Here is a 24,969-nt window from a genome sequence, read left to right as displayed (position 1 = left end):
GTGAACCAGTGGATTGGTGATCATTCTCTCTGTTTCTCCCTCTCTGTAGCTCTGCCTTAAGGGGGGGGGGGGAGGGGGAGGCTAAAATCAAAGGAATACTTTGACATACAAAAAACATGAAATTGAAGCTTCAGTGTCTGTAAGGGAAGTCATGCTCATTCATTTTCATGTGGCTCCCTCCAAGCTACAGTAGCAGAGTTAAATTGTTGTGATAGGGGCCATATGGCTCACAAAGCTTAAAATTCATATTCTCTGGCTTTCTATAGTAAAAGTTGACTGACTCTGAGTTGACTGACTCTGATTGGTCCCTGTTACTTATTTTTGTGACACTAGCTTTTTATTTAAACCCATAAAATTTATATTTAAAGAGCAGTTTTAGGTTTTGTAAATGAGCAGACAGTAAGAGCTTCCACCTCCCCATCCCCCGTTTACCCTGTTAATAACTTGCATTAGGTTGGTATATATATAACTGATGAACCAATAATAATACTTATTATTAACTAAAGTAATAGTTTACATTCGAGTTCACTGTATCATACAGTTTATGGGTTTTGACAAATGGATCCACTATTACATTATCACAGAGTAGTTTTATTACTGTAAAAATCTACAGTGATCCAATTCTTCCCCTCTTCCCCTATGCTTTTTAAAGTGCTATATAGTTGGAATTACAGTATGTAGCCTTTTCAGACTGGCCTCTTTCACTTAGCAGTATGCATTTAGGGTTCCTCCATGTCTCTTTGTAGCTTGATCATTCATTTATCTGTGGCTGATTAGTACTCCATTGTATGCATGTATCATGATGTAATCCTGTTGAAGGATGCCTTGGTTGCTTCAGGTTTTTGATAATTAACAAATATAGCTGCTATGAAAACTTGTTTGCAAGTTTCTGTGTGGATGTAAGTTTTCAACTCATTTGAATAAATGCTAAGGAATGTAGTTGCTAGGTTATAATGTAGAGTATGTAGATTTCATAAGAAACTACTGAGCTAACAGTGTAGTCCCACTTTGCATTCTTCCCAGTAATGAGAATTCTGTTGCTCTACACCCTCCTCAGCAGCACTGTATTGATGTCAGCGTTTTAGATTTGGGGCATTCTCATTGTTTTAATTTGTAGTTCAAGGCCAGCGCCGTGGCTCAATAGGCTAATCCTCCACCTTGCGGCGCCGGCACAATGGGTTCTAGTCCCGGTCAGGGCTCTGGATTCTGTCCCGGTTGCCCCTCTTCCAGGCCAGCTCTCTGCTATGGCCCGGGAGTGCAGTGGAGGATGGCCCAAGTCCTTGGGCACTGCACCTGCATGGGAGACCAGGAGAAGCACCTGGCTCCTGGCTTTGGATCAGCGTGATGCGCCGGCCGCAGCAACCATTGGAGGGTGAACCAACGGCAAAAAGGAAGACCTTTCTCTCTGTCTCTCTCTCTCTCTCACTGTCCACTCTGCCTGTCCAAAAAAAAAAAAAAAATTGTAGTTCAAAATGACCTAAGATGTGGACCATCTTTTCATATGGTTGTCATCTGTATATCTTTTGGTGGTGAGGCCTCTACTCAGATCTTTTGCCCACTTTTTAATGGGTTATTTTGGTGTTGCATTAAGAGTTCTGTGTAGGGGCCAGGATTGTGGCATAGCGAATAAAGCTCCCATACGGGCACTGGTTCAACTCCTGACTGCTTCACTTCTAATCCAGCTCTCTGCTAATGTGCTTGGGAAAGCAGCAGAAGATGGCCCAAGTACTTGTGGGAGACCATCCATGTGGGAGACCTAGATGAAACTCCTGGCTTTTGGTTTTGGTCTGGCCCAGCACTGCCTGTTGTTGCCATCTAGGGACTGAACCAATAGATGGAAGATCGATCTCCCTCTGTCTCTCTCTCCCTCTTTTTTTTTTTTTTTTTTTTTTTTACAGATTTATTGATTTACTTGAAAGAGTTACACAGAGAGTAGGAGAGGCAGAGAGAGGGAGAGAGAGAGGTCCTCCATCCGCTGGTTCACTCCCCAGTTGGCTGCAACGGTCAGAGTTGTGCCCATCCAAGGCCAGGAGCCAGGAGCCTCTTCTGGGTCTCCCATGCAGGTACAGGGGCCCAAGGACTTGGGCCATCTTCTGCCTTCACAGACCATAGCAGAGAGCTGGATTGGAAGTGGAGCAGCCGGGACTTGAACCAGCGCCCATATGGGATGCCGGCACTGCAGGCGGCGGCTTTACCTGCAGAGCCACCATGCCAGCCCCTCTCCCTCTTTCTTTAACTCTCTGACTTTCAAAAGAGTAAGTATTAAGAGGAAATTTTAAGTATGTTTTGTTTACAAAGTCCTCTATGAGGTATATGTTTCATAAGTATTTTCTCCAAGTCTGTGGTTTGTCTTCATTCTCTGAATAATGTCTTTCGCAGAGAGGAAGTTTTTAATTTTAATGGAGTGTAACTTAACGGTTATTTCTTTTCTTTTTTTTTTTTTTTTTTTTTTTTGACAGGCAGAGTGGACAGTGAGAGAAGGAGACAGAGAGAAAGGTCTACCTTTGCCGTTGGTTCACCCTCCAATGGCCGCCGTGGCCGGCGTGCTGCGGCCGGCGCACCGCGCTGATCCGATGGCAGGAGCCAGGAGCCAGGTGCTTTTCCTGGTCTCCCATGGGGTGCAGGGCCCAAGCACCTGGGCCATCCTCCACTGCACTCCCGGGCCACAGCAGAGAGCTGGCCTGGAAGAGGGGCAACCGGGACAGAATCTGGCGCCCCGACCGGGACTAGAACCAGGTGTGCCGGCGCCGCTAGGCGGAGGATTAGCCTAGTGAGCCGCGGCGCCGGCCCAACAGTTATTTCTTTCATGGACCATGCTTTTGGTGTTGTATCTAATACCAAACCTGAGGTGACTTCTGTTTTTCTCCTGTTACCTTCTAGAAGTTTTATAGTTTTGCAATTTACATTTAGGTTTGTGATTCATTTTGAGTTAGTCAGGGCTCTGGATTCTGTCCCGGTTACCCCTCTTCCAGGCCAGCTCTCTGCTGTGGCCCGAGAGTGCAGTGGAGGATGGCCCAAGTGCTTGGGCCCTGCACCCCATGGGAGACCAGGAGAAGCACCTGGCACCTGGCTCCTGCCATCGGATCAGCGCGGTGCACCGGCCATGGCGGCCATTGGAGAGTGAACCAACGGCAAAAGGAAGACCTTTCTCTCTGTCTCTGTCTCTCTCACTGTCCACTCTGCCTGTCAAAAAAAAAAAAAAAAAAAAAAAGATTATTTATTTATTTATTTGAAAGTCAGTTACACAGAGAGAGGAGAGCCAGAGAGAGAGAGAGAGAGGTCTTCCATCCGATGGTTCACTCCCCAATTGGCCGCAACAGCCGGAGCTACGCCATTCCGAAGCCAGGAGCCAGGTGCAGGGGCCCAAGGACTTGGGCAATCTTCCACTGCTATCCCAGGCCATAGCATAGAGCCAGATTGGAAATGGAGCAGCCAGACTAGAACGGGCGCCCATATGGGATGCCAGCACTTCAGGCCAGGGCGTTAACCTGCTGCACCACAGCACCGGCCCTTGCTACTCTGTTTTAAAATGTCCTACATCTGGATTTGTGTGTTTCCTTGTTACATAGTTGAATTTGTTTTCTTAAACTGTATTCTTTGTAAACTGGGAGTTGGAGTCTAGACCTTCAGATTTATGTTAGACATTCTGGCAAAAATACTTCCTATCTGAGAAGCACTTTATGTTGTACCATGTCAGGAGATAGACAGCAGTAAGGTCTTTGTACTGGGAGGGGCAGTCCATCATTTGCAGTTAGTAAATAATCTATGAGCTGATACTTTGGCCATGTAGCAGATAAATATTTAAATCCTTCTTTGCCAGGCATGTGCTAGGTATAGGGGAGACAATGGTGAAAAATTAAGGTTTCTACTTTCCCAGAACTTGCCTTTTTCCTTCCAAACTTTGAAGACAGTACTGGGAATAAGTCTCTCCTTAAAGGGAGGAACATTTATATTTTAGGTTATATTGGTGTCAGAAAAATAAGATCAATGAAGAAATGTATGCCAGTGAGTACAGAGTTTTAGTATGAGATGATGAAATAATGGACATTTGGCCAACATGCAGCTTGGGAAGCCTGCATGCCTTACTGGAGTGCCTGGGTGTGAGTCCTGACCACCCTCCAGACCCCTGTTTCTGTTCCTGTGCATTCTGGGAGGCAGCAGATCATGGCCCAAATAGATTAGTTCCTGGCTTCTGTTCTCAGCCTGGCCCAGGCCCATCTATTGTGAGCATTTGAGAAGTGAACCAGTGGACAGAAGAGCTCTTTACCTCTCTGTCTTTCACTCCCAAATAAATAAATGGCATGGGACAGGCCGGGTCAAAGCCAGGATTCTAAAAGTTCACCTGAGGCTCCTATGGTAGGTGGCAGGGGCCATTTTCCATTGTCTTCCCAGGTGCATTAGCAGAGAGTTAGGTCAGAAGCACAGTAGCCAGGACTTGAACTGGCACTCTGATACTGGATTCCAGCATTGCAAGCAGTGACTTAACCCATTGCACCACAACACCAGCTCCGATAAATAAACATTGTTAAAAAGTTTGTGAGATAGAAGGCCAGCACTCTGGCATAGTGGGCTAAGCCTCTGCCTGTGGTGCTGGCATCTCATATGGGCACCGATTCTAGTCTTGGCTGCCCCTCTTCTGATCCAGCTCTCTGCTATGGCCTGGGAAAGCAGTATAGGATGGCCAAGTAGATGACTTGGGCACCTGCACCTACATGGTAGACCCAGAAAAATCTCCTGGCTTCAGATTGGCTCAGCTCCAGCCATTGCTACCATTTGGTGAGTGGACCAGCGGGATGGAAGACCTTTCTTTCTGTCTTTCCCTTTTCTCTGTAACTCTCCCTCTCAAATAAATAAATAAGGTCTTTTTTAAAGGTTCATTTATTTATTACTTGAAAGGCAGAGTTACAGAGAGGCAGAGCTGAGAGAAAGAGGGAGAGAAAGGTCTTCCATCTGCTGGTTCACTCCCCAGATGGCTGGAATGGCCAGAGCTGGGCTGATCCGAAGCCAGGAGCCAGCTGCTTCTGGGTTTCCCATGCTGGTGCAGGGGCCCAAGCACTTGGGCCATTTTCCACTGCTTTCCCAGGCCATAGCGGAGAGCTGGATTGGAAGTGGAGCAGCCAGGACTCGAACTGGCGCCCATATGGGATGCCGGCACTGCAGGTGGTGGCTTTACCCACTGTGCCACAGCACTGGCCCCCAATAAGGTCTTTAAAAAAAAAAAGCTTATGAGATAGGTAGTGGTGATGATTGCATAATTACGTGAATGTACTTAATGCCACTTTCCGTAGTTCATTTTCTGTTGGTATAACAAAATACCTGAGGCACAAAGTGCTTTATAAAGAAAAGAGATTTTTTTTAGTTCACCATCTGGAGATTCAGAGTCATGGCACCAACACCTGCTCAACTCTAATGAGGGCCTAAGGATATTTGACAATGGAGGGAACACGTGTGAGAATGGTGAGTGACGTGTGGAAGCGGGATTCAAGGAGGTGTCAGGCTCCCTTATAGCAACCCATTCTCATGAGCACTGTGCAGTCCCGCAGACGTGCAGGAATACCTTCCGAGGGTGGTGGCCCCATGGCTGACTGGACTCTGCCTTTCAGAGCTTGTGCCACCTCAGCACTAGCATGCTGGGCTGAGATGAAGCCTCCAGCATGTGAACCTCTGGAGGATAAACCTTCCCCAAACCAAAGCACCATTGAATGTAAACACGTTGAAAATTACATTTAGGTGTATTTACACCCTTCCCTTCCACACACAAAAGAATGTGCCACTGATCCATCACTGAATTTAGCTCTGCTCCTGATCATTTTCATCAGGCTTCCTTTTCTGTTGGACTAATTGGGAAGGAAACTTCTTCTGAAATAAAATTCTAGAATTCATTTCTGGTGGAAAGGGAAAAGCACTGGTGTTGTATTACCACTAGCAGATTTGTCTTTGTAGTGTGTCAGGAAGATCATTGTTGAGATCTCGGATTGTCCTGGATTATGCACAGGCTGCGGTGGGGCCTCAGCTGCCAGTGAAGACAGGCTCTGCCGTTTTTTGCAGTTTGTCAGATGCAGGCCTATCTTTGCCAGGATAGTGAGAGAAACAACTTGTACGATTGTCTGTATGCTACTTTGACCCAGTAATCCTGTAAGTTCAAGATGAGAGCAGTAACCACAATGCCAGCAGCAAAGTGACTGTGACCAATTTGCTGGGAAAGCTGTTCAGTTAAGAAGTAAACTCTGGGTCTGGTGCTGTGGCATACTGGGGTAAGCCTCCTCCTGCGGGGCTGGTGTCCCATGTGGGCACCAGTTCAAGTCCCAGCTGCTCCTCTTCAGATCAGGCTCTCTGCTGATGGCTTGAGAAGGCAGTGGAAGATGGCTCAAGTGCTTGGGCATCTGCACCCATGTGGGAGACCCAGAAGAGGCTCCTGGCTCCGAATCAGCCCAGCTCCGGCCATTGCTGCCATTTGGGGAGTAAACCAGTAGATGGAAGAAATTTTTTTTTTCTTCTAGATTTATTTATTTATTTGAAAGTCTCTCTGTGAGTTACACAGAGAGAGGAGAGGCGGCGGAATGCGGGGAGGTCTTCCATCTGCTGGTTCACTCCCCAGTTGGCCGCAACGGCTGGAGGTGCGCTGATCCGGAGCCAGGAGCTTCCTCTGGGTCTCCCATGTGGGTGCGGGGGCCCAAGCACTTGGGCCATCTTCTACTGCTTTCCCAGGCCACAGCAGAGAGCTGGATCGGAAGAGGAGCAGCCTAGACTAGAATCGGTGCCCATATGGGATGCCAGCACTTTCAGGCGGCTGCTTTAACCCACTGTGCCACAGCTCCAGCCCCTGTATTCCTCTTCTTTTGAGCATTGTTTTCTCAAGTGTGCACAAGCTTTTCGAAAGCAATAGGTGACGCCTTCTTTTTATAGATTACGCTATCTTCTTCTTGTTGGAATTACTATGATCTGCCAGTTTTTTTTTTTTTTTTTTTTTTTTTTTTAATTATTTGAAAGGCAGAATTGGGGCTGCGTTGTGGTGTAATGGGTTAAGCTGCTGCCTGGAACGCCAGCATTCTATATGGGCATCAGTTCAAGTCCCGGCTGCTCCATTTCTCATCCATCTCCCTGCTAATGTGCCTGAGAAAGCAGCGAAAGATTGCCCAAGTCTGGCCAGCGCCGCGGCTCACTAGGCTAATCCTCCGCCTTGCGGCGCCGGCACACCTGGTTCTAGTCCCGGTCGGGGCACCGGGTTCTGTCCTGGTTGCCCCTCTTCCAGGCCAGCTCTCTGCTGTGGCCAGGGAGTGCAGTGGAGGATGGCCCAAGTACTTGGGCCCTGCACCCCATGGGAGACCAGGAAAAGCACCTGGCTCCTGGCTCCTGCCATCGGATCAGCACGGTGCGCCGGCCGCAGCGCGCCGGCCGCGGTGGCCACTGGAGGGTGAACCAACGGCAAAGGAAGACCTTTCTCTCTGTCTCTCTCTCTCACCGTCCACTCTGCCTGTCAAAAAAAAAAAAAAAAAAAAAAAAGATTGCCCAAGTCTTTGGGCCCCTGTACCCACATGGGAAACCAGGAAGAAGCTTCTGGCTTTGGCCTTGCCCAGCCCTGGCTGTTGGGGCCTTGTTGGGAGTAAGCCAGTAAATTGGAAATCTGTCTCTGTATTTCTTTTTCTCTGTAACTCTGCCTTTGAAGTAAATAAAATACATCTTAAAAAAAGAAAAAAGGCAGAGTTACAGGAAGAAGAAAGAGAGTGATCTTCTAGCTGCTGTTCCACTCCCCGCCCCCGCCCCTGCCGCCCACCCCCAATGGCCACAGGAGCCTGGAACTCTGTCCATACCTCTCATACGGGTGACAGGGCCCAGGCACTGCTGCTGCTTTCCCAGACGCAGTAGCACAAAGCTGGATTCGAAGCAGAGCAGCCAGGATTCAAATTGGCTCTCATGAGATGCTGGCTTACAGGCGGTTCCTTAACCCACTGCACCACAGTGCTGGCCTACGTGTTAGTTTTTAAGATTTATTTTTATTTATTTGAGAGAGAAGAAGACAGATCTTCCATCTGCTAGTTCATTTCCCTAATGGCTGCAACTGCTGGGACTGGGCAAGTTGAAGCCAGGAGCCTGGAACTCCATCCAGGTCTCCCACGCGGATGGCAGGAGGCAAAGCACTTGGGCCATCTTCTGCTGCTTTTGCAGGCACATTAGCAGGGAGCTGGATTGGAAGTGGAGCAGTCTGTACTGGAACCAGTACTCTTATATGGGATGCTAGTGTTGCTGGCATTAGCTTAAGCTGCTGTGCACAATGCCAACCCTGGTAGTGTTTTTCATATATGGAAAATATTCTATATGCTGTTGGTCTCTGCAGAAGTTGAACTAACTTGTTTCAAATGATCTTTGAAGGCTGACTTGGCTGGACTTTTCTTTTTCTTTCTTTCTTTCTTTTTTTATTTTTTTTTTTTAAGATTTATTTACTGGAACCTGTGCTGTGGCATAGTGCCTGTGGCATCTGCCTGTGGTACAGGCATCCCATATGAGCACCAGTTTGGGTCCTGGATGCTCCACTTTCAATTCAACTACCTGCTGATGGCCTGGGAAAGCAGTAGAAGATGGCCTTGGGCCTCTGTACCTGCATGGGAGACCCAGATGAAGCTCCAGGCTCCTAGCTTCAGAGCAGCCCAGCTCCAGCCACAGTGGCTATTTGGGGAGTGAACCAGTGAATGAAGACCTCTTTCTGTGTCTTTCCCTCTCTTTGTATGTAATTCTGCCTTTCAAGTAAATAAATGAATCTAAAGAAAAATTTTATTTATTTATTTGAGAGGCAGAGAGAGATGAGGTCTTCCATTCTCTGGTTCATTCCCCAAATGGCGGCAACGGCCAGAGCTGAGCTGATCCGAAGTCAGGAGTTTTTTCTGGGTCTCTCATGCGGGTGCAGGGGCCCAAGAACTTGGGCCATCTTCTACTGCTTTCCCAGGCCATAGCAGAGAGCTGGATCAGAAGTGGAGCAGCCAGGACTAGAACTGGCACCCATATGGGATGCCAGCTCTTCAGGCTGGGGCTTTAAGCCACTGCACTACAGTGCCAGCCCCTTGCCTGAACTTTTAATGAAAGAAATGCGAGTTTTTGGGGCTGGCATTATAGTGTAGTAGGTTAAGCCACTGTCTGCAGTTCTGGCATCCTTTATGAGTGCTGGTTCAAGACCTGGCTGCTCCACTTCCAATCCAGCTAGCTCCCTGCTAATGTGCCTGAGATAAGCAGCAGAAGATAGCTATAGTACTTGTGCCCCAATACCCACGAGTCTCTCTATGGTCTCTGAACTTAGTATGTGTTCAGTAAAGCTCTGCTGAAGTAATAAACATCTTCTTTTTCTTTTCTATTTATTTGAAAGGCAGAGTTACAGAGAGAGAGAAGATCTTCTATCCATTGATAACTCCCTTGATGGCTGTAAAGGAGGGGGCTAGTCGAGGCCGAAGCCAGGAACCAGGAACTCCATCCTAGTCTCCCTTGTGTGTTACAGGGGCCTGAGTACTTGGGCCATCCTCTACTGCTTTCCCAGGTGCATTAACAGGGAGCTGGATCAGAAATGGAGCAGCCAGGATTCAAACTGGCACTCGTACTGGATGCCAGCACTGGAGTTAACGACTTAACCCGCTGAGCCACAGTGCTGGTCTACAACTCCTTTTTTCTGACATAATTTCTTATATGAAGCCTTCACTAATCTCTGTGTTAGTTGATCTTTTTAGAGTTCAGTAACATTTATATTTGTCTTTCTTTATTCATATCATACTGAATTTTAACATTACTGCTTATTTACATGTCTGTCTCCCCCTACTGGTCATCAGCATCCTTGAGTGTGGTTTTTCATCCTTGTGTACAGTTAATTTGTCCTTTTGTGAATGAATGTGTTCAGATAATTTCTACAGTGTACACATGTGATGTGGTGGGACAGAAGGAGGTAGCTACCCATATACATAACTACCCCATGGTGTGACTTTGCAGTAATGTTGGGTTTTCAGAAACTTGCACAGAAGGGCCAGTGTTGTGGTGTGGCAGGTTAAGCTCCTACCTGCAATGCCAGCATCCTGTATGGGCACTAATTGAGTCCCAGCTGCTCCACTTTTTTTTTTTTTTTTTAAGGTTTATTTGTTTGAAAGTCAGAATCACACAGAATGAAGGAGAGGCAGAGAGGGGGGGGGGAGGGAGGGAGGGAGGGAGGGAGAGGGAGGGAGAGATATCCTCCATCCACTGGTTCACTCCCCAATTTCTATCGGCCAGAGCTATGCTGATCCGAAGCCAGGAGCCTGGACCTTCCTCTGCTTTCCCCGGCCATAGCAGAGAGCTGGATTGGAAGTGGAGCACCCAGGTCTCGAACTGGCACCCATATGGGATGCTTGCCCTGCAGGCAGTGGCTTAACCTGCTACGCCACAGCACCGGCCCTTTGGGCCATCTTCCACTGCTTTCCTAGGCCATAGCAGAGAGCTGGATTGGAATTGAAACAGCCGGGACTTAAACTGGTGCCCATATGGGATGCCAGCACTGCAGGCAATGACTTTACCTGCTATGCCACAGCACCCCCCTCAACATTTTTTAGTGGTATCATAAAGTGAGACATGACTCCGGTTGTTACTTGGCTTCTTATTCCATCACTGTTGAGGTTGATTTGTTCTGAGAAGAGGAGTGTGGTGGGGGCAAGAGGCGCAGAGTCACCACACAGACCCCGGGACGGAGTCGGGTGAAAGCAGGCCAGAGGCAAGCAGCCTGCAGACTCGTTTATTTCATTTGCTACAGCAGCTTATATAGCCAAGGCAGCCAATCCAGTCAAGGGGTGGTCTATGCCCTAACCAATCACAGCCTGTTGCCGGGCAGTTTCCAAAGCCATCCAATCACGGCCTGTTGCCAGGCAGGCTCTGTCGTCATGTGGTTTCTGAAACCATCCAATCACAGCCTGTTGTCAGTCAGGCTCCACTGTCATGTGGTTTCCGAAACCATCCAATCACAGCCTGTTGCCAGGCAGTTTCTGTTGCCAGCGGCCATCTTGGCATGGCCTTCTCATTCCACCACACATCACCAGCAAGAGTATCTTAATATTGTTTCTCAGACATGGAGTAAGATAGATCAGAATCTTTGTTTCCTTAGAAAACAGGAGATGAAAAAAATTCATCTTTGTAAGAAAAGAATAATGGCAGTTTTTTTTTTCTTTCTTTCATGGAAAGGCAGAATTAGAGAAGAGAAGAGATGGAGAGAGAGAGAGAATATGGCTGGGGCAGGACTTGTCTGAAGCCAGGAACCCAAATCTTCCTCTGGGTCTCCCACATGGTCACAGGAGCCCAAGAACTTGGGCCATCTTCTGCTGCTTTCCCAGATGCATTAGCAGGGTGCTGGATTAGAAGTGGAGCAGGTAGGATTCCAGCATCCCAGGCAGAGACTTAACCTGCTACACCACAGTGTTGGTCCCAGCAATTTTATCTTTGTACTAAGTTCAAAGCACTTTGTGATCTAAAATGGTCTCTGGGTAGGAGCAGCAGTTATTTTTATTGCAGCCAGACTAGTTGAATGACCAATAAAATAGTTTTTCCAGTAAAAGCTAGAGGTGGAAATAAGGAATGATGAAATGTTAAACGAACAGTAGCATATTAAATAAATAGCCAGAAATTTAGTGTCCTTTAGAAAGACATCTTGGAGTAGATCCTTTGTTAATCCTCTATCTACAAAACATGGTTTCTGACAGTTTCCTTTATTGCTTCCTGGTCCAACCACTTCTCTCTCTCTCTCTGCCAGAGCCATTTAAGCTCTTCAGGGTCTCATTTAAGATTTATTTTATTTATTTGAAACATACAGTTACGGAGAAAGAGAGAGAGAAAGGTCTTCCATCAGTTGGTTCACTCCCCAAATGGCTGCAGTGGCCAGAGTTGAGATGATCTGACGCCAGGAACCAGGAGCTTCCTCCAGATCTCCCATGTAGGTGCAGGGACCCAAGGACTTAGGCCACCCTCCTTTGCTTTCCCAGGCTCAAGGAGCTGGATCTGAAGTGGAGCAGCCAGGACTTGAATGATGCCCAGGCTTTAACTGCTGCACTACAGCACCTGGTCCCTGAAGTTTTACCCCAAGGTTATTTCAGTAGTATAGAATAGGGTTAGTAGTATGACATAAGGTTAGGACTGTTGGCTGAAGAACCAAAGTGCCTGGGTTCACAGTCTGGCCACAGGTTTTTTCCTAGTTTTGTAACTTGGGCCAGTTACTTCTGTCTTTCATTTCTGTTGTTTGTAAAGTAGAGAGGACAATATCATAGAGATGTTGAATTTATTTATTTTTTAAAAGATTTTATCTATTTATTTGAGAGGTAAAGTTACAGACATAGGGAGAGACAGAGAGAAAGGTCTTCCATCAGTTGGTTCACTCCCCAGATGGCCCCATTGGCCGGAGCTGCGCCTATCTGAAGCCAGGAGCCAGGTGCTTCTTCCCGGTCTCCCATGTGTGTGCAGGGGCCCAAGGACTTGGGCCATCTTCCACTGCTTTCCCAGGCTAAAGCAGAGAGCTGGATCAGAAGAGGAGCAGCCAAGACTAGCTCCCATAGGGGATGTTGGCTCTGCAGACAGTGGCTTTACTTGCTACGCCACACCCCCAGCCCCTACTTTTTTTTTTTTTTTGACAGGCAGAGTGGACGGTGAGAGAGAGAGACAGAGAGAAAGGTCTTCCTTTGCCGTTGGTTCACCCTCCAGTGGTCGCCATGGCTGGCGGGCTGTGGCCGGCTCACCACGCTGATCTGAAGCCAGGAGTCAGGTGCTTCTCCTGGACCCAGGCCATAGCAGAGAGCTGGATCGAAAATGGAGCAGCTGGGACTCAGGTCGGCACCCATATGGGATGCTGGCACTGCAGGCAGCAGGCTTACCTCTAAGCCACAGCTCCGACCCCTCATTACCTTTTTTTTAATAGCTATAATTCTGATAGATATGAAGTGGGATCTCATTGTATTTTTGTTGTTGTTAATATTTATTTATTTATTTGAAAAGCAGCAACAGAGGAGAGAGAAACCACACACACACATACACACACACACACACATATGGGTGGGGGGAGATTATCTACTCACTGGATCACTCCCCAAATGGCTACAGTGATAGAAGTTGGCCAGGTTGAAGTTAAAAGCCAGGAACTCTATCCCAGTCTCTCACATAGGTAACAGGGGCCCAGGCACTTGGGCCATCTTCCACTGCCTTTCCCAGGTATATTCGCAGGAAACTGGATTGGAAGCAGAACAGTTGGTACTCAAACGTGGGCCCTCGTTGTGGTTTTCATTTCCCCAATGTCTAATGATGTTGACCGAGCAAGTATCTTTTATGTGTTTATTGACTCTTTGTGGGTAGTTACTTCAGAAGTTCATGGAAAATGCATATTCTGAACAAATTATACGTGGATTTCAAAAAGTATTTGCATCAAAATAAACTTATCTTTAATTCCATTTTAAAAAAGATTTATTTATTTGAAAGTCAGATCTACAGACAGACAGAGGGAGAGACAGAGAGATCTTCCATCTGCTGGTTCACTCCACAAATGACTGCAATAGTCCAGGCTGGGCTAGGCTGAAGCCAGGAACTTTATCTGAATCTCCCATGTGGTAGTAGGGGCCCAAGCACTTGGGCCATCTTCTGCTGTTTTCCCAGATGCATTAGCAGGAGCTGGATCAGAAGTGGAGCAGCCAGAACTCAAATCAGCATCCATGTGGGATGCCAGTGCTGCAGGCAGTTTCTTAACCTGCTGTGCCACAGTCCAGCCCCTAATTTCATTTCATTGTTATGTAGTATGATTATACTACATTTTATTCATTTATCAGTTGTTGGATCTTAGGTTTCTTTCTATTTTTTGGCTATTTTGAATAATGTTGCTACAATTCTTTATCTCCAAGTTTTTATGTAAATGAATGTTTGCATTATCTTGAGTGGATACATAGAAACGGAATTGTTCAGTCAGATTGTAGTTTTATGTTGAACCATTTGAGACACCACCTGACTACTTACCACGGGGGCTGCTGCACTATTTTGCGTTCCCACCAGCAGCATATCTGGATTCCAGTCCTCTACTCCCTCACTAGCACTTGTTATTACTGGACTGGAAGGTGCATCTCCTTGTAGTTTTGATTATGATTCTTTAATGACTGATGATGTTGAGCCTAATGACTAATGATGTGTTATCATGTGCTTATTGCCAGTTGCATTTCATTGCGAAAAATATATCCACATCCTTTGTTCATTTTTAAATTGTTATTTTTGTCTTTATTTTCATTTTATTTGAAAAACAGAGAAATCTACCCTCCACTGATTCACTCCTCAAATGATACTAAATAGCCAGGGCTAGGCCAGGCCAAAGCCTGGAGCCAGGAACTCCATGCTGGTCTCCAGTGTGGGTGGCTGGAACCCAGGTACTTGAGTCTCATCTGCTGCCTCCTGGGCATAGCAGTGTGAAGGTGGATCAGAAGTGTGTAGTAGCCAGGACTCAGACCAAGCATTCCCATATGGGATGTGGCAGTCCCAAGCAGCAGCTAACATGTTGGGTCACAACAACTGTTCCTTTGTCTTTTTTATTGTTGAGTTATAAGAGTTCTTTAGATATTCTGGATGTTAGAGCCTTACTACATACATCATTTATGAGTGGGAAAAAATCCTGTTCTACAGATCCTGTTTTCACATTCCTGATTGTGATTTTTGAAGCACAAAAGGTTTTGATTTTAAGGAAGTCCAGAGTTAATCTGTTTTGTTGTTGTTACTTGTGCTTTTGGTGTCACATGTAAGAAACCCTTGCCTAATTAAAAATGGGAATATTTACAGTATATTTTCTTCTACAGATGTTAACGGTTTTAGGGGGTAGACATTGATACAGCAGTTAAGACACCTCTATGGATGCCTGCACCCCGTATCAGAGTGCCTGGGTTCTACTCTTTGCTCTACTCCACTCCCAATTCCAGCTTCATGCTGATGTGTAGTTGAATCGCTCTCACACGTATTGTAGACCTGGATGGAGTTCCTGGCTCCTGCCTTCAGCCTGGCCTAGGGAGCGAACCAACAGATCAGAGATTTCTCTCTCTCAGCCTTTAAAATAAAATAATTTTTCAAAGAATTTTAAAAGAGAATCTTATAGTTTTAGCTCTAACATTTAGGTCTTTGATCTATTTTAAGTTAATTTTTCTCTATGTGGTATGAGGTAGAGGGCTAGCTTTATTCTTTTGCATGTTAATAAAGACTTCTTGGCCCAGTTTGGAAGTCAGTTGACCCTAAATGTTAAGGGTTTATTTGTTTTTTTTAAAGATTTATTTATTTATTTGAAGGGCAGAGTTAGAGAGAGAGAGAGAGGTATTCCATCTGCTGGTTCACTCTCCAAATGACTGTGATAACTGGGGCTGGACCAGGCTCTCTCCTTCCTGTTTTCCACACCGGTGGCAGGGGCCCAAGCTCTTGGGCTATCCTCTGCTCCCTTCCCTGGTGCATTGTGGGAAGCTGCTCAGAAGTGGAGCAGCCAGAACTTGAACCTGTACTCCGATATGGGATACCAGCATCTCAAGTGGCAGCCTGACCACTGTGCTTTGTCCTGCCTGGGTGTCCAAGCTTCACTCTTTATATATATATATATATATATACACACACACACACACACACACACACACACACACACATACATATATATTTAAGATTTATTTAATTGGAAAGAGTTAACAGACAGAAGAGGGGGAGGGAGGGGTCTTCCATTCACTGGTTTGCTCCCCAGGTTTCAAGCGCTGGGCTAAGCTGAAGCCAGGAGCTTCATTCAGGTCTCCCACGTGGGTAGCAGAGGCTCAAGCACTTGAGCCATCTTGCACTGCTTTTCCTGGACCATTAGCAGGGAGCTGGATCAGGAGTGGAGCAGCCGGGACATGAACCAACACCCATATGGGATGCTGGCATCGCAAGCAGTGGCATTACCCACTATGCCACAACACTGGCCCCTAATTTTTATTTTTTATGACTTATTTTTCCCCTTTCATAGATCTTAACTTACTGAGAGACCATTCTCTAATATCTCATTTTTCTTAAAAGATTTGTTTATTTATTTGAAAGAGTTACACAGAGAGAGAGAGGTCTTCCATCCGCTGGTTCACTCCCCAGATGGCTGCAACAGCTGGAGCTGCGTAGATCCGAAGCCAGGAGATTATTCCAGCCTCCCATGTGGATTCAGGTTCCCAAGGACTTGGGCCATCTTCTACTGCTTTCCCAGGCCACAGCAGAGAGCTGGATCGTAAGCGGAGCAGCCAGGACTTGAACCGGCGCCCATATGGGACGCCGGCACTGCAGGCAGCCGCTTTACCCGCTATGCTACGGCACTAGCTCCTCTAGTATCTCATTTTTAATGTATTTATGTAGATTGAGGTATTATGTCATCAGCTCTATATAACCAACACCTAACTTTAAATTCTGGGGTTTAGGCCGGCGCCGCGGCTCACTAGGCTAATCCTCTGCCTAGCGGCACTGGCACACCGGGTTCTAGTCCCGGTCGGGGAGCCGGAGTCTGTCCCGGTTGCCCCTCTTCCAGGCCAGCTCTCTGCTGTGGCCAAGGAGTGCAGTGGAGGATGGCCCAAGTGCTTGGGCCCTGCACCCCGTGGGAGACCAGGAAAAGCACCTGGCTCCTGGCTCCTGCCATCGGATCAGCGCAGTGTGCCGGCCGCTGCGCACTGGCCGCACTGGCCGCGGGGGCCATTGGAGGGTGAACCAACGGCAAAGGAAGACCTTTCTCTCTGTCTCTCTGCCTGTCCAAAAAAAAAAAAAAAAAATTCTGGGGTTTATTTGTTATTGGCATATACCAAGGGTAGGGTTAGTTTACCCTGACCTATTCATTGTTTCTATTCTAGTTGACCTTTAGATATGTATTCAAGGAATTTAAGCAAATCCTAACATCAGCTAAAGTAAAATACATATAAAAGTAAATTTTCAGCATAAGCGTAATTTTAAAATAATAGTTTACGAGATAGAATTCATCATAAAATTCACTTGTTTAAATATGCAATTCAGTGGTTCTTTTCTTATATTCAGTTATTCACAGATCAACATTATCAAATTCCAGAACATTTTCAGTGCTTCTGAAAGAAATCCATACCATTATCATTCATTCATCATTCCTCCTTCTGCTGCCCACTTTGAACCACTAATCTGCTTTTTGTCTGTGTGCATTTGCCTTTTCCAGACACTTCATGTAAATGACATATGACATGTGATCTTTTGTGTCTGGCTTCTTAGCATAATATTTTCAAGGTTTATCCATGTTATATCCATGTTATAGCAGTGCTTCATTCTTTTTTTGTGGTCAGTCACCTGTTAGATATCTAGACCACATTTTGTTAATTGATTCACCAACTGTCATTTGGATTGTACCATTGGGCTGTGAACATCTGTGTAAAAGTTTTTGTTTTGATATCCAGGATATATATTTTCAGTTTGGGGAGTGAAATTAGTGGATCATTTGACCTTCTGCAGAGTTTCTGAACTGTTTGCCAAAGTGGCTACACTGTTTTACATTCTGTCAGCTATGTATTTGTGCAGTTTCCAGTTCCTCCACATTCATGCCAACACTTGTTAGGTCTGTCTTTAATGAAACCCGTCCTAGTGGGTGTGCAGGAGTATTTCGTTGTGGTTTCGATTTGTATTTCCCCATGACTGACAATACTGAGCATCTTTTTATGTGCTTATTGGCTACTTGTGTATCTTGAAGAGCTGCTTTACCTTTTTTTTTTTTTTTTTTTTTTTGACAGGCAGAGTGGACAGTGAGAGAGAGAGAGACAGAGAGAAAGGTCTTCCTTTGCCGTTGGTTCACCCTCCAATGGCCGCCGCGGCCAGCGCGATGCGGCCGGCGCACCGCGCTGATCCGATGGCAGGAGCCAGGAGCCAGGTGCTTTTCCTGGTCTCCCATGGGGTGCAAGGCCCAAGCACTTGGGCCATCCTCCACTGCACTCCCTGGCCACAGCAGAGGGCTGGCCTGGAAGAGGGGCAACCGGGACAGAATCCGGCGCCCTGACCGGGACTAGAACCCGGTGTGCCGGCGCCGCTAGGCGGAGGATTAGCCTAGTGAGCCGCGGCGCCGGCCGAAGAGCTGCTTTACCTTTAAAGCTACATATTGATGGTTGGCTATTTAGAATGCTGTTGTATAGATTGTTACTCTTCCTTCATCTGAGAGAAAAGATTTTTCATCCATTAATTCAGATATTTTAGGCTATTGTTAAGGTTGTTTTACAAAACTACTACTAGATACAACACTCCCTTATGGAAAAATTATATAAGGGTACTTCAGAAAGTTTGTGGAAAATGGAATTACAGGTTAAGTTCATTTTGGTGTGAAAATTTTTTGAAATCCATATGCAAGAAAGGTCTTCAGAGGGTTCATGGAAAATGCGTAGTATGAAAAAAGCTATGTGTGGATTTCAAACATTTTTACACCAGAAGAAACTTCTATTTTAATTTAATTGTTAACAAACTTTATGAAGTGCCTTCCTGTTTTGCATTCTTGATTGTAATGTCTATGAAGACAAGCTATGATAGACAAATATAATAATTAGTAGACCCTGTTTAGTTTTTGTGTGTGTGTGTGTATGAATTTGTATCTCTAGGTTCAAAGAGTTATTAGCAAAAGTAAAATTTGCAGGTAGGGAACAAGTAGTTCGTCAAAACTTTGCTGTATTCTTTGTATTCATCTGAGAATACCAGATGATCTTGAGTTGGAAGAAAGAAAAGATTTATCATAAAGGCAAGGAAAGCTGGTACTGGACATAGTGCTTTGTATATCCAGGAGAAACCCCGACCATGGTAGATAAGAATGATTTTATCCTTGTGTGCCTTCTCTCCCAGCGTGGTACCATGAGACGGCGCTATGAAGACGATGGCATTTCAGATGATGAAATTGAAGGGAAAAGAACTTTTGATTTGGAAGAAAAACTCCACACCAACAAATATAATGCCAATTTTGTAACTTTTATGGAAGGAAAAGGTCAGTATCATTTTGGTTCAGATCTGCAGATCTGAAAATTGTAGTGCTGTCATCTGTGTAGTTGAAATATTCCTGTTGATGCTGTTGATCTGTTCTCCCTTGTTAGGCTCTTTACGTACCCCTCCCGTCCCTCTATCTACCTTATGAGTCGTTCTCTGCTACATTAAAAGCAATCTTATCTTTATTTATTCATTTATTTTAAAGATTTATTTATTTGAAAGAGTTACACAGAGAGAGAAGGAGAGGCAGAGAGAAAGAGAGGTCTTCCATCTGCTGGTTTACTCCCCAATTGCCCACAGTGGCCGTAGCTGCACTGATCTGAAGCCAGGAGCTTCCTCTGGGTCTTCCCATGCAGGTGCAGGGCCCCAAGGACTTGGGCCATCTTCCACTGCTTTCTCGGGCCATAGCAGAGAGCTGGATGGGAAGAGGAGCAGTCGGGACTTGAACCAGCAACCCATATGGAATGCTGGCAGTGCTGGTGGTGGCTTTACCCGCTATGCCACAGTGCCAGCCCCAGAAGCAATCCTTTATTAAGAAAGGAATGTTGTTTGAGTTTTTTTCTTAAAGGCCTTTGCCTACTCTCGTCCCTTGGTTTGGGTTTAATCAAAACTATCACAATAAAAACCTTTTTATGCATACTCACCCTACCCTTAGCAAAGTAGGCTTCTGTGTGTACAATTCTGCCTTGATCCTTGACAAACTAACAAGGATGTCACGTGTATTGTCATGGCCAGAATTAGTGTTTTTATCTGTTAAGACAAGGTAATAGTTTCTTCGTAGACTTTACATAGTGATACTTCCTGTTTAAGTTCTGACTTTTCTGTGAAAATACTCTGTTAGCAACCCCCCCCCCCCAACCTAGCTTCTAAGTGTACTCTGCCTGTTAAACGCTTTGTAATAGCATGTGTTTATTGTCTGCAAGAGCACAACCATCTTACTAACTTCTGACTTAGGCTCCTTTTTATGATCTTTTTATCTTTTTCCAATTATGCCGCTTGTTCTTCTAATAATTGTTTTCCTGTGGTCACAGATTTTAATGTAGAGTATATCCAGCGGGGTGGCTTGAGAGACCCTCTAATTTTCAAGAATTCTGATGGACTTGGAATAAAGTAAGTATTCTTGTCCTGGCTAGAGGTGGTTGCAGAATGGTCATGTTACATTCAGGAGTATGCACAAAGCAGTAGATATCTGAAGATAAATTTCTACTTCATTTAAAAAGTGTATGAGTTTCTTTTTTGGTTATGCAAATGATTTGTGTTAACAGGTAAATAGGAAAATAACAAATGAGCAAATTTGTCTTCTATCTGCCTCTCAGATAATCATTGTTAACGTTTTGTTATATATTGCTTTCCTATGTATGCATGTAAATATATGATAATTTTTACTTAGAAAATAATTTCAAGCCTAATGTCAAGATTGGTTGGTCTGGGGATTCTCAGACTTGTTGGTGTCACACTTTCCAGTATGCTCAGTGGTGTTTGTTTCCTAGGATGCCAGACCCAGACTTCACTGTGAATGATGTCAAAATGTGTGTGGGTAAGTCCCAAGTTTTCATTAAATCTCTGCCAGAGATTTAAGGCTTAGGAGCATTGAAGGATACACAATGGATAGAAACTTCTATTTTGTTAGCACCTGAGAATTTGTTCAAAGGGAGTTATAGAAGTTGTCTCAGTTAATATTTGGTAGACTAAGAACATTTGAATCTCTTTTTTTGTGTGTGTTTACCATTTTTTTCATTGTATGTCTTTCCCTTTCTCTGAAGAACTTGCCTACTAGAGGGCAACCTACCCAGGAAACTGAAAGCTTGTATATCTAGACCAAGAATGAAACTTTATTGATAACTGTGGTGATTCTTTTCATTTATCCTAAAAGCAGTGAGAAATTTCCAGGAAATCCTTGCCAGTGCTGTTTGGTAACTTGTGTACGGCTGTAATTTCGTAAGCTGAGAAGTAGATACATTAAAATTTCTCTTCATCCATGACTAGTTAAATTGTCTTTAATATGACTTTTATTTATTTAAAACTTAAGAAAAGAGGCCAGCGCCACAGCTCACTAGGCTAATCCTCTGCCTACAGAACTGGCACCCTGGGTTCTAGTCCCGGACGGGGCGCCGGATTCTGTCCTGGTTGCTCCTCTTCCAGTCCAGCTCTCTGCTGTGGCTCTGGAGGGCAGTGGTGCTTGGGTCCCTGCACCCCCATGGGAGATCGGGAGGAGGTGCCCGGCTCCTGGCTTCGGATCGGTGCAGCGTCGGCCATGGTGGCCATTGGGGGAGTGAACCAACGGAGGGAAGACCTTTCTCTCTGTCTCTCTCTCTCTCACTGTCTATAACTCTACCTGTAAAAAAAAAAAAAAAAAAAAGCTTAAGAAAAGAGCAAATTAGAATGATCTAATAAAGGAAGAAAACTTCCTGTGGTTAGTGAAGGTTTGGGTTAATTTCCTGCAATTGATGTCCATTGTGACTCCAGACACCCCAGGATCCTTAGGCCTCCAAAGATGGTCACTCTTCTGTCATTGACGAGGCAGTTAAGTGGAGTGAAGCCTTTCTGAAATGTTCCCGACAGATCACGAAACTGAAAGAGTCTGTGGACTCTCCAGACAGCGTCTGTTCTGTCCTCTGAACTAAGAAAGCTCCAGCACCGCGTCTTTGCTTCAGGAGTTACGTGCTGCAGTGCTATCTGTTGACCACTTGGGGGCCCTTGTTAAATCTGCTGAACTCTTCCGTTCATCCCAGAAGTGGAAGCCACAGAAAGCTCAGAGTAAAATTCTCGAATCCCTGTACTTTTCATCTGTTGTTTCTACGTTAGAGTCTAGCCATCTGCTTGTCATTGTGTGTTTCTCAGTACGTAGCACAGCTCCTGGAGTACAGTAGATGTTCTCCTGTCCTCCACATGGCAGAGACCTCTTCGGGCCACAGCATACCTTCCTGAACACTTAGAATCCATTGTTTGACTTCCCTTAGTGGACCTCCAGGGCAGTAATTCTCAGGGTCCAAATGTTGGTTAGACTTTCCTACAGTTTATAATCCATTAGTGACTTGCATCATTTCCTCTGTGATACTTGTTAATAGTGTAGGTTCCTGGAGCATATTCCAGGACTATGGCAGAACAGGAAGCATCAGGAACAAGTCTCCCTGCCTAAGCGGTAATGACACTGGCAGAAATCTGTCTGATGAAACTACTTTTGGTACTCTGTGGCGTCTGTTGAAAGCTTATAACTTCCAGGGGAAGGCCTGGCCAGGAAAGTGCAGCTAAGTCCATTTCAGATCTTAGTGCGGTGGTAGCTACCCATCTCCATGTCCTCCCTGTGTCGTTCAGCCAGGCTCATGGCAAGCAGCTGTGTATGTATTTTCTGGAACAACCTGTACACAGCTTTGGGAGGCCAGAATGGCCTGTCCGCCAGATACTGGGGGTCATAGGTGGCCTTTGTTACTGCACCTCCCCTTACTTGTTTCAAGCCCTTTCTCCCTGGCTGAAGTGATTTCCAAGGGCTGTAAAAGACTTGTGGCCTCACCCCTCTCTCAGATGCCCGAGATTAGGACGTTGACAAGCAGCTGCACGTATGGGGAAAACGAGAAAGTGACTGTGTTCCCACATAAAGGCAAAGGCTCAGAAAGACCTGAGAAGACTCCCATTATATGCCTCAAGTTGATTTCTTGGTACGGACAGCCTCCAGCTATTGGGGGGGGGGGGCGGTGGGTGGGAAGTAACAATACAGCAAATCCTGAGAAAGGGCAAGAATCTGATTTCTAGATTCTAATGTCCAGTACTCAACAAAAGGTCCAAGGGTATATGAAGAAATAAGAGAGATGGCCCATTCAAAGGGAAAAAACCACAAAACTGCCCCTGAAAGGACCTGATGTTAGATCTACTAGACAAAGATTTTTATTTTTATAAAGCTCTATTTATTTGAAAGAGCGAAAGAGGGAGAGAAAGAGACCTTCTGTCTGCTGGTTAACTCACCAAATGTCTGCAGCAGCCAGGGATAGGCCAGTCCGAAACCAGGAGCCAGGAATTCCATCCAGATTTCAACATGAGTGGCAGGGGCCAAGTACTTGCCATCATTAAGTTACATTAGCAGGAAGCTGGGTAAGAAGTGGGACAGCTGGGACTTGAACTCCCTTAAGGGATGCTGATGTTGCCAATGGAGGCTTAACCCATTGTACCACTGTGCTAGTCCTTAGACTTCAGACCAGTTCTCCTACAGATACTCAGAGAACGAAAGGAAAATGAAAGTCAATTAAAGAAGTGTTTGTCCTCTCCAAGACTTATGTTTAAATTTAATTATCATTGTAACAGTATTAAGGGTTGGGACCTCGGGGCCAGCCCTATGGCATAGCAGGTAAAGTCACCAGTGGGATGCCAGCATCCCATGTGAGTGCTTGTTCGAGTCCTGGTGACTCCACTTCTGATCCAGCCTGCAACACCAGCATTCCATATGGGTACTGGTTTATATCCCTGCTGTTCCTTTTCTGATCCAGCTTCCTGCTAACAGCCTGGGAAGGCAGTGGAAGGTGGCCCAAGTGCTTGGGCCCCTGCACTCACGTGGAAGACCTGGAAGAAGCTCCTGGCACCAGATTGGCCCAGCTCTGGCCACCGCAGCCATTTGAAGAGTGAACCAGTGGATGGAAGACCTTTCTGTGTCTCCCACTCTCTCTAACTCTGTCTCTCAAATAAATAAATAAATCTTTAAAAATAAATAAACTGTATTAGTTTTTTAAATCACATGGTAAATAAAAAGAAATTAACCAACCAATCATTGTTATAACAGTACTAGCTTTTGTAGTTGATCATATATTTATCTTTATTGGGATCTTTACTTCTTTAGTTTACTGCCTAGTGTACTCTTATCTTTTTTAAAAAAAAGATTTATTTATATTTGAAAGGCAGAGTTACTTAGAGGCAGAGACAGAGAGAGAGAGAGAGAGATATCTTCCATCCATGTGGGTACAGGAGCCGAAGGACTTGGGCCATCTTCTTACTGCTTCCCCAGGCCATTAGCAGAGAGCTGGATTGAAGTGGAGCAGCCAGGATTCGAACTGGCGCCCATAAGCGATGCTGGCCCTGCAGGTGGGGGCTTCACCTGCTACGCCACAGCGCCAGCCCCTTTTTATCTCATCTCACAGGACTCATTGGAGCATTTCTTGAAGGACATATCTAATATTAGGTAACAAATTCCCTTAACTGTTTATTTGGAAAAATATTAATTTCTCTCTTTTCTAAGGACACTTTTGCCAGTTATAGGATTCTTGGTTGAAAGTGTCATTCTCTAAGATTTATTTATTTACTGAATGGCAGAGTTGCAGAGTGGGAGTGACAGAGAGATCTTCCATCTTCTGGTTGACTCCCTGGAAACAGTGGCTAGGACTGGGCTGGGACGAAGTTGGGAGAACGGAACTCCACCCAGGTCTCTCATGTGGGTTTCAGGAACCCAGACATTTCTGGGCCATCTTCCACTGCTTTCTCAGGCACGTTAGCAGGGAGCTAGACTGGAAGCAGAGCAGCTGAGGCTTGAACCGCAACGTCCATGTGGTGTGCTGGTGGTACAAGCTGCAGATTGACTGGCAGAGCTGCAGTGACAGCCCCCATATCTGTCTGTCTGTCTACCTATTTACCTTTCTCTCTCTTTTAAAAAATTTATTTATTTGGGCCGGCGCCGCGGCTCACTAGGCTAATCCTCCGCCTTGCGGCGCCAGCACACCGGGTTCTAGTCCTGGTCGGGGCGCCGGATTCTGTCCCGGTTGCCCCTCTTCCAGGCCAGCTCTCTGTTGTGGCCCGGGAGTGCAGCGGAGGATGGCCCAAGTGCTTGGGCCCTGCACCCCATGGGAGACCAGGATAAGTACCTGGCTCCTGCCATCGGATCAGCGCGGTGCGCCGGGTGCAGTGCGCCGGCCGTGGCGACCATTGGAGGGTGAACCAATGGCAAAGGAAGACCTTTCTCTCTGTCTCTCTTTCTCACTGTCCACTCTGCTTGTCAAAAAAAAAAAAATTATTTATTTGAAAGGC

General features: G+C 45.7%; 1 protein-coding gene across 6 annotated transcripts in view; it reads left to right on the top strand.

Moving 5' to 3' along the window:
* KDM2A (lysine demethylase 2A) overlaps positions 1-24,969 on the top strand; it is a 134,367-nt gene that overhangs the window by 57,207 nt on the left and 52,191 nt on the right. For all 6 annotated transcript variants that reach the window (XR_016223828.1, XM_089317275.1, XM_089317224.1 and 3 more), the window contains 3 exons: positions 18,829-18,967; positions 19,998-20,076; positions 20,457-20,503. Coding sequence is in view for 5 of the 6 variants with exons in the window: in XM_089317275.1 (XP_089173401.1) it covers positions 18,829-18,967; positions 19,998-20,076; positions 20,457-20,503 (265 nt within the window). In the remaining variant the exon portion in view is untranslated. The remainder of the gene's footprint in view (positions 1-18,828; positions 18,968-19,997; positions 20,077-20,456; positions 20,504-24,969) is intronic.

The sequence above is a fragment of the Oryctolagus cuniculus genome, chromosome 1, assembly GCF_051225735.1.
Source record: "Oryctolagus cuniculus isolate XC-2025 breed Fujian yellow rabbit chromosome 1, ASM5122573v1, whole genome shotgun sequence".
NCBI lineage: Eukaryota > Metazoa > Chordata > Mammalia > Lagomorpha > Leporidae > Oryctolagus > Oryctolagus cuniculus.
Note: the sequence above shows the minus strand (reverse complement) of the source record. Positions and strands in the feature narration are given on the sequence as shown.